At 68.8% G+C, this 8773-nt stretch overlaps 1 protein-coding gene across 1 annotated transcript in view; it reads left to right on the forward strand.

The window, feature by feature from the left end:
• ZFPM1 (zinc finger protein, FOG family member 1) overlaps positions 1-8773 on the forward strand; it is a 68947-nt gene that overhangs the window by 59234 nt on the left and 940 nt on the right. Inside the window, 6 exon segments of the mRNA XM_049622395.1 lie at positions 1866-1968; positions 3577-3789; positions 6662-6892; positions 7188-7283; positions 7367-7513; positions 7710-8766. Coding sequence (XP_049478352.1) covers positions 1866-1968; positions 3577-3789; positions 6662-6892; positions 7188-7283; positions 7367-7513; positions 7710-8766 — 1847 coding nt within the window.

Genomic DNA, 8773 nt, shown 5'->3' on the forward strand with positions numbered 1-8773 from the left:
CCCCCCCCCCCGGGGGCGCCCCCCCCCCCCCCCCCCCCCCCCCCCCCCCCCCCCCGCCACCTCTGGCAGAAGCCTCAGAGCCGGTGGGCACCCCCGGCCGGCGTCCTGTCCTGCAGCCGGGGGACCCCGAGTGTCTGCTAAAAGAGGGTGCTGCCAGCCTGCCCGAAGTGGGCTCCCCAGGTGAGATGCTCTAAGTTGGCAGGTAGCAATTGCTGGCCTGGGGCCCCCGGTGGACCCCTGCCTTCTGGGCCTAAACGCAAGGCCCCTGCCTACTGTGTCCTGCTGGCCAAAGGGAAGACAAAAGCAGGGCGGGCGGGGGCTCCTGGCTTTTGTCCCAGGTGGGCAGTGCCAGAAGGGACGGTTTCGTGCACGTCGCCACCTCCCAGGGCCTGGAGGGGCTGATCTTCAGAGGGTAGACTCGGCCACCCGCCCCCCCAACCCCGAGAGCAGGTGGCAGGACCCGGCCGGGTCTGGAGCACACACGTGGTTTGAGTCAGAGCTCCGAGCAGAAGGGACATCGCCCGTTGGCAGAGGGGGCGGGCAAGAGTGCAGGCCAGGTCCGGCTACTAGTCTCCACCGGCCCTTTCCGTGGCCAAGCCACAGAGCTACTCCACCGGCCAAGGTGCCTGGCCTCGGGAGGTGTGCTTGGCTCATAGGCCTGATGTCGCCGGGTCCCTGAGCCTGCCACAGGGTGGGGATGAGAGGACAGAGCGGTCAGAGGGACCTCCTCGGGCTCCAGGGTGTTACCGGGCCCACGGTCACAGCGGGGGAGGCCCGGCCTGGACCCCGACACTCGGCTCTGGAGCCCGTGTCGTCCCCGGGCAGGGAGGGGCCCACGGTCTGCCAGAGGATACCTCCGAGGCCATCGCTAGTGCGACACAGAGGCAGCATCTCAGCCGCCCGCTGTGTCCGCCTGGGGTGCACACGGCCACCCTGGTCTAGGTGGCAACATTTCCAGGTGACAGCACGTGATACAGGTTCTTCAGTTAAAGGTCCTGATGCACCCACTTTTGAACGAAAGGCACTTATTCGCGTATAACAAAAATACCCAAACGTCACGCCGTGCTGCTGGCTGAGTGGGGGGGCCCCGGTCAGAGCAGCCCAGAGGCGGGGTGCGGCCCTGGGGCTGAAGCCCTGGGTGTGGCAGCAGCCACCCCAACCTCGCAGGGCAGAACCGGCCCCCCACCACCCGTGCCCGGCCTCTGCATCCTGGCACCAGGGGCCGCCCCCCTTCCCCCACCCCGCCCCGGGCCGTGTACCTGCTCCAGGGCCGGGACAGTGCGGGGCGGCCCCACAGAGGCGGCCCCCCGGGCTGAGCCCACAGCCCTCATTCCCTCCAGGTGCTACAGCGGCCCGGCCCACAGACCGAGCCGGGGAGAGGGCATGGCTGGGCCAGGTGGACTTGTGGGAGCCGTGCCCCATTTTCCTTGCCCCTCACCCCTCTTCTCGAGGTGGGAGAAGGGAACTGCCTGCTTCTGGGCTGACAGGCCACGTGGGGGCCCGTTCCGGCCCACACACCCCACGGACTGTCCCTGGCCCTCAGCGACCTGCCTCGGTAGGGAGGCAGGGAGAGAACACAGATCTGGGTGTGAGTTCCTATTCTGCAGCTCCCTGGCTGTGTGACCTTGAGCAAGTGGCCTGACCTCTCTGGGCCTCGGTTCCCGAGAACCCAGTGCCCCCTGCACGGAAAGTGCCGGCTCCCTGCTGCGTCTGTTGGCAACACAGTGCTGACCACCGAGCAGCAGGCTGTGGCCTGGCCACCCCGCTGGTCTCAGGCTTTTCCCCCCTCCCTGGGCCACACGGGACCCCCACCTAGGCCCTTCCTGTGCTGTCCCTGATGAGCCTCCTCCCCCACCCCTACTCAGGGCCCTGCCCTGACCCTGCTGCTGGAGGATGAACCCTGCTGGTTGAGAATGCTGCCGCAGGCCCCGACCGAGGCCGAAGCCAACGCAGAGATCTACAGGAAGGGTTGGTATCCTGGCGCTTCCCCGCGGCCTTCCGGTTGGGGCGGGGGCACTTGGCTGGCCCTGGGCTGGCCCTTAAAGGGAAAGGGGCCTCCTTGGGCCGCTCGGGACCAGGCCTTGGGGCAGACCACCGCTGCCACCTACGCCTCCAGTGCCCTGATGCAAGAGGTCAGCCCTGGGATCTCGGGGACCGGCCGTTCTTCCTGAGCCCGGGCAGTGACTGCTCTCAGGGCCCCTTGGAGACCACCGGGGTCAGCAGAGGATCCCAGGCCAGGCAGGCCACGGTGCCAACTAGACCAGGGCCCCGTGTAGTCCAGCTCGCGCTGGGGAAGCCAGGAAGGCCACGTTCAAATCCAGCCACGTGGGGCCTGGGGGTTTCTGCTCTTGCCTCCATGCACCTTCTAGAAGGAGTGGCCCAGGAGGGAGGAGGGGAAGCAGGAAAGGGTCCTTACCACCACCACCACCCCACCCCGCCGTCGATTCAGAGGGCTCAGGCCACTCAGACGTGACACGGGCTTTTCCATCTCCTGCCGCCTGGGTGGTTCGACTCCTAAGCAAAGTGTGATGTGGTCGTCCGCTTGCCAGGGCAGCGAGGACCCCTCTCTCCGTGCTGCGGACGAGGCGGCTCAGGGGGCTGCAGGGGGTGACGGAAGCACAGAGTGGGGAGGGGTGCGTGCCCGACCTTAGGAAACGGCCTCATTCCCCTGCGGGGCCTCCGCTTTGCCGGAACGTTCCAGGGTGCCACTTCCCGTCGCCTCCCTGCACACAGCACATTCTGCTGAATATTCCCAGTGGAGGCCACGCTCCGTCCTCAGGGGCAGCTCTCGTTTCAGGAGGGGGCCAGAGGCCGTCAGGGGCAGGGCAAGGGACACACCCCCAGCCCAGCTGAGCTTGTGGGCAGCCCCTCACTCCCGTCCCCACCTGGGCACCTCCCCGGCCTGAGGGAGGTACAGCGCAGGTGCCGAGGCCGCATCCGGGAACCCGGGCCACGCTTCAGCCCACCTCCCGCCGAGGGATACTCTAAGGCCCCAGACCGCAGCCGGAAGGCACCGGAAGGCCCGGTGTTGGCGGCCAGCTGTCAGCCCCCGGTTTGTATACTCAGCCTGCCCCGCCAGCCTGGTCAGCAGGGCTGCGGCCACTGCCTGCCAGGCAGGACAAGATCCTCACGGTGCTGATGGGAGCGAGGTTGGCCTGGGGGAGTGGGGGGGGGGGGGCTGCGCCTCCCGGAGGTTTCCTGGTGGCCTCAAGCTGGACACAGGTAAGCTGGCTGGTGCCTGTGTCGTTGGCAGAGGCTGCCCCCTGGCGGCTGCCGCGGGAACAGCCGCTCCTGGCTCCTCTGCCGCTAGGCTGCCACCCTGGCGCTCTGCTGCCTGTCCCACCGGCCACCCCCCCCCCCCCCCGGAAAACGGAGTGGGCAGGCCCGGGAAGCCGCCCAGTTGCCCCATCACAGAGAGACTGGCCTCACACAGCCACGCACCCCAACCTTGGACCCATACCCCCCCCCCTGCCCCGCCGACCTCAAAGCCCTGGTCTCTGGGAGGGGGCAGGAGGGTGGGGCATCTCAGAGGGGTGGCCAGCGGCCCTCCCGTCACCGATGATTCTGCCCCTGCAGATGAAGCCCTGTGGTGCAGAGTCACCAAGCCGGTGCCGGCGGGCAGACTGCTGGGCGTGCTCCTCACAGCGGCTGAGCCCCGTGGCACCCCCAGCCACCCCGTGAAGGAGGAGCCAGCCGAGCCCGAGTGCCCAGCCCCCTCCCACACCGACATCCAGCTCCTGCCCCAGCAGGCCGGCATGGCGTCCATCCTGGCCACGGCGGTCATCAACAGTGAGTATGCCACCGTGCCACCCCACCCAGCTCCACAGCACTGCGGGGACAACCCCCAGGACCTCAAGACCCGCAAAGATTGGCTTCTGCTGCGATCTGAGCAGAAGGTGTGCCGTGGCGGGCGCACGTGGGGGAGCTCGGATGTGGGTCCCGGGAGGGGGGCGGGGGCGGGCCCGGCCAGCAGTCTCTCAAGCAGAGCGGGCACCTTCGCTGCAGCTGTGCCCACAGCGTGATGCTGGCCAGCGGTCTGGCCCCTGCCCCACAGATGCCAGTGCCAGGGATCCGTGCACCCCCGAACACGGCCAAGTGTCCCCTGGGGGGCTGTTGCTCACCGCCAGCCAAGACGCACCGAGCCCGAGTGTTGTCAGCACCAAGTAGGATTCCCTCCACACCCTTGTCCACGGCCACGTAGAAGCGAGCGGTCCCGGGGAGGCACAGGCGGCCTGGCTGGGTTGGGGGGCAGTCTCGTGACACAAGTGGGGACAGGATCACAGGCTGGCAGCGCCTGCCTTAACTGGGGTGCTTGGGCTGGGCCCAGCAAGGTCGTCGCGTGTCTGGGGCCCAGCACCTCCAGGAGGCAAGCGTCTCCACCAGAGAACTTTTATTTAGCAAAGGGGCTGATCCGACTGCTTTAAAATCACCCTGGCTGCTGGGGTGGGGGAGCCGCAGAGCTGCAAAACTGGGGGGAAAAGTGACCTTGTTGAGGAAGTCAACGTGATGACGGGTGGAAGCGGCCCGGGCCGGATGGGGCGTTGGGGCTGGCGGGGGCCCGCCACGCGGCTTGGGATGCGGTGGGGAGCCACCAAGCGCACGGCCAGCCGCGCACTGCTTGGCGCCGTCCCTGGTGGGGAGTCCCGGAGGAGAGCCCACTCTGAGTGCCCTGACCCTGAGAGGTCTTAAGGACGCTGAAGTGGAGCCTGGGAGGTGGCTGGGGGCCGGGCAGGACGAGGTCCAGCGACAGGCAGCACCTGCGGACACAAGCGGGGAGCAGGAGGCACCAGTCGAGGGCAGGGGGGACCCGCTGTGTCCTTGCCACGGAGATGTGGCCACAGACCAAAACCGCCAGGGCGGAGCCAGCAGGGAGGGAGGAAGTGTGTGGAGGGATGCGGCTCGCGTCGCTGGGACTCAGGCAATCCCGCGGCACATCTGCGCGCTGGTGGAAATGACCCAGGCTGGGGAGGTGGGGGGCGAGCCCCCAGAGCCCTCATGGAGGGAGGACTGGGGGCAGGCGACAGAGAGGGTGGCCACGAGCAAGCAGGACCCCTTCCAGACACCGAGCTTTCGGGGGAGAATGGAGGCTCGAAGGGGCCCTCGGGGGCAGGATGGCCACCTCACCAGGGCATTTGGTGCCCACGGTGGCACAACAGGGTCGGTCGGGTCCTCGGCACTGAGGCGTGAGCCCCCCTCTCCTCTGTCCAGGCTGCTCCAATGGGCTCTGGGGGAGGCCCAGACCCTGGGAGGGCTTCCTCCCCTTGGGTCTGTGGCCTGGGTGTCAGAGCCTCACCCTGAAGCAGCAGGAGCATGGCCACCAGGGGCTAGACCCCTCATCTACACCCCCCAACCCCCGCACAGTGGCCTAGGAAAGCCTTAATGCACAGTCCATGAGACCTGGTTTAATGTTCCACAGTCACCCCCTCCGGGCCCCTGTGTTCTCACCTGTGAAACGAGGGTGGTGGAAACACCAGGCGTCTGTGCAGGGCAGCCCCGGGGCAGGCGGACTGTGACCATCCCCGCTAAACCAGGGCTGAGCAGGCCTCTGAGGCCCCGGCCCCTCTCCCCAACCCCGGCCCTGCGGGCGCAGGAACAAACCCACCAGCCCAGTGCCTCAGCTAACACAGCTGCCTTGAAGCCCCCAAATCAGAGTGAACTTGGGAGGGAGCAGGAGGACCCCCCCCCCCCCCCCGGCCATTCTGCCCTAATTGTGGGCCCAGGATAAGCCTCAGAGAAGCCGGGGTGAGGGACGTGTGCAGTCCAGCCTGGAACGAGCCCTCCCCACTGCCGTCTTGAGCCAAGGGGTTAGGTGGCCACAGAGCAGAGGCGGCATTCCTGAACATTCTGCCGTAAAGACGCTGAGAACCACCCATCAGGGAAACCCTCCCGAGCCGCAAAACCAGCCTGCGATCCAGACTCCAACACACGGAGAAGCCGCAGGCCCTCTGTCTGGGATAAATGTTGTCAATTAAGCAATTTTGACCAGTAACTGCTGTGAAACCACTTGGGGGGGGGGGGGGGGGGGGCTCTTCCTCTGCAGCCCCCAGGCCACCCTGAGCCACCGCTCACCTGTGGCCCTCCTGCCCAAGCGCTTCGAGATTCATGCACGGGGGCTCCCTGTGCCCCTGGCCACTCCTACCTGTTCACGGGAACACACACGAGAACTCCACAGACGCCCAGGTCCACACCACCCCTCGCGCCCCACACACCTGCCTGCCTCCACGTGGCCGCCCCCACCTAGTCCTCCACGGAAGCAATGCCTCACTCCCTCAGGGGTCCACTAGCATATGGCCACGCCCCTTCCGTGGACACCCGATGAGACTCTGGGGTCGGGGGGGGGGCTCACGGTGGGGGGGGGGGGGGGGCGCCGGGGGGGGGGGGGGGGGGGGTTAGAGACCCCGCCCACGAGGTCCACGGCATCCTGGACATCTACAGAAAGACAACCCAGGTTTCCAAAGGGACAGAGGAGAACGGGCAACGGTGACAGGAGGGAAGGTCCAAGGCACAAACCTCACTCCTTGGGATGTCGGGGGGGGGGGGCAGTCGGGGCAAAGCCCTCGTGGTCTGGAGGTGCACTGCCTTGCCTGGACTGCAGGCGGCCCCCTCTGCCGCCGGGGGGGGCGGGGGCCCTCAGGCTGCGCCCCCCCTCTCACCCCCACAGAAGACGTCTTCCCCTGCAAAGACTGCGGCATCTGGTACCGGAGCGAGAGGAACCTGCAGGCCCACCTACTCTACTACTGCGCCAGCCGCCAGACCACCGGCTCGCCCGCTGCGGCCGCCGACGAGAAGCCCAAGGACACCTACCCCAACGAGCGCGTCTGCCCCTTCCCCCAGTGCCGCAAGAGCTGCCCCAGCGCCAGCTCCCTGGAGATCCACATGCGCAGCCACAGTGGTGAGCCCCCACCCCCCCCCCGCCGGGTCCCCCCGCTCTCCTCTGCTGCCTCTGGCCCGGGTGCCCGCCACGCCACAGGTGTGCAATGCGGTCTTCCTACCGCACCATAGGGCCCTCCCAAAGCACACGGCCCCCCTGCGATCACCTGAACGGTCAGCTCGGGGCTGGGCTCTTGCCAAAGTCCTGGGAGACCAGGGGCAGAGGAGGACGGGCTTCGGCATCCCCTCCCCTACGTCCTAAGCCCTTGGCCAGCTGGGCTCCCAGAGCCCACCCCTCACTCAGCCTCGCGTTCCAGGAGAACGGCCCTTTGTATGTCTCATCTGCCTGTCGGCCTTCACCACCAAAGCCAACTGTGAGCGACACCTCAAGGTGCACACAGACACGCTGAGCGGTAGGTGGGGCTGGGAAGGGGGGGAGGGGGGAAGGGGGGGGGGGGCCCCACCCCAGGGCCCTGATACCACAGCCTGCCTGCAGGTGTCTGCCACAGCTGTGGCTTCATCTCCACCACAAGGGACATCCTCTACAGCCACCTGGTGACCAACCACATGGTCTGCCAGCCGGGCTCCAAGGCGGAGATCTACTCCCCAGGGGCCGGACACCCCGCTGCCAAGCTCCCCCCAGGTGAGGCCCTGGGTTCCCCATGGGGACGGGGAAGGGATGGGTTGGCACTGATGGCAACCGGGGGTCAGTTTCATCCTCGGCCCTCCACCACCTCTACCCAGCCCAGCTCTCCCCTTCCCACCCTACCCCTCCTCAGGTCTGGCCCAGGTAGGTCCTGCTCCAGCCCTGAAGTGTGGCCCATGGGGTCTCCCTGCAGACAGTCTGGCCAGCTTCCAGCAGCACGCGGCCCCCCATGGCCCCCTGGCTTCCACCGACCTGGGCCTGGCGCCCACCCCATCACCAGGACTGGACAGGAAGGTTCTGGCTGAGGCCACCAATGGAGAGGCCAGAGCGGCCCCCCAGAACGGGGGCAGCAGCGAGCCCCCCGCGGCCCCCCAGGCCGTCAAGACAGAGGCTGCGACGGAGGAGCCCGAGGCGGAGCCAGGGCCCCCAGCCGCCGCATCGAGGACACCCTCACCGCCCAGCCCTGCCCCTGCCAGGGTGAAGGCCGAGCTGTCCAGCCCCACACCCGGCTCCAGTCCCGGCCCTGGCGAGCTGGGGCTGGCGGCCGGCACGCTCTTCCTGCCGCAGTTCCCCGCGGCGCCCCCGGCCTCAGAGATCCTGGCCAAGATGTCGGAGCTGGTACACAGCCGGCTGCAGGCGGGCGCGGGGGCCCAGGCCGGCCTCTTCGCGGGGGCTCCCAAGGGCGCCACGTGCTTCGAGTGCGACATCACCTTCAACAACGTCAACAACTTCTACGTGCACAAGCGCCTCTACTGCTCCGGCCGCCGCCCGCCTGACGACGCGCCCCCAGCGCGCAGGGCCAAGGCACCCCCGGCCCCGGGCCGCGCACCCCCCGCCGGCCCACCGCCCCCCGAGGCCGACCCGGGGCGCGCCTCGCCGAGCTCCGGGGCGCGCGAGGACGAGGCGGGGGGCGCGGCCACACCCGAGGCCGAGGCCGAGGCCGAGGGGGGCGGCCGGGGCAGGGAGGGCAGCCCGGGCAGCCCCAGCCCGGGCAGCGGGGCGGACGAGGACGACGATCCCCGCCAGACGCTGTGCGAGGCCTGCAACATCCGCTTCAGCCGCCACGAGACCTATACCGTGCACAAGCGCTACTACTGTGCTTCGCGCCACGACCCGCCGCCGCGCCGGCCCTCGTCCGCCGGGACCCCCGGGACCCCCGCGCCCCCCGCGCCCGTCTTGCCCGCCGCGCCGCCGGTGCGCACGCGCCGGCGCCGCAAGCTGTACGAGCTGCACGCGGCCGCCCCGCCCCCCCCCCCC

Source organism: Panthera uncia, assembly GCF_023721935.1.
Source record: "Panthera uncia isolate 11264 chromosome E2 unlocalized genomic scaffold, Puncia_PCG_1.0 HiC_scaffold_20, whole genome shotgun sequence".
NCBI lineage: Eukaryota > Metazoa > Chordata > Mammalia > Carnivora > Felidae > Panthera > Panthera uncia.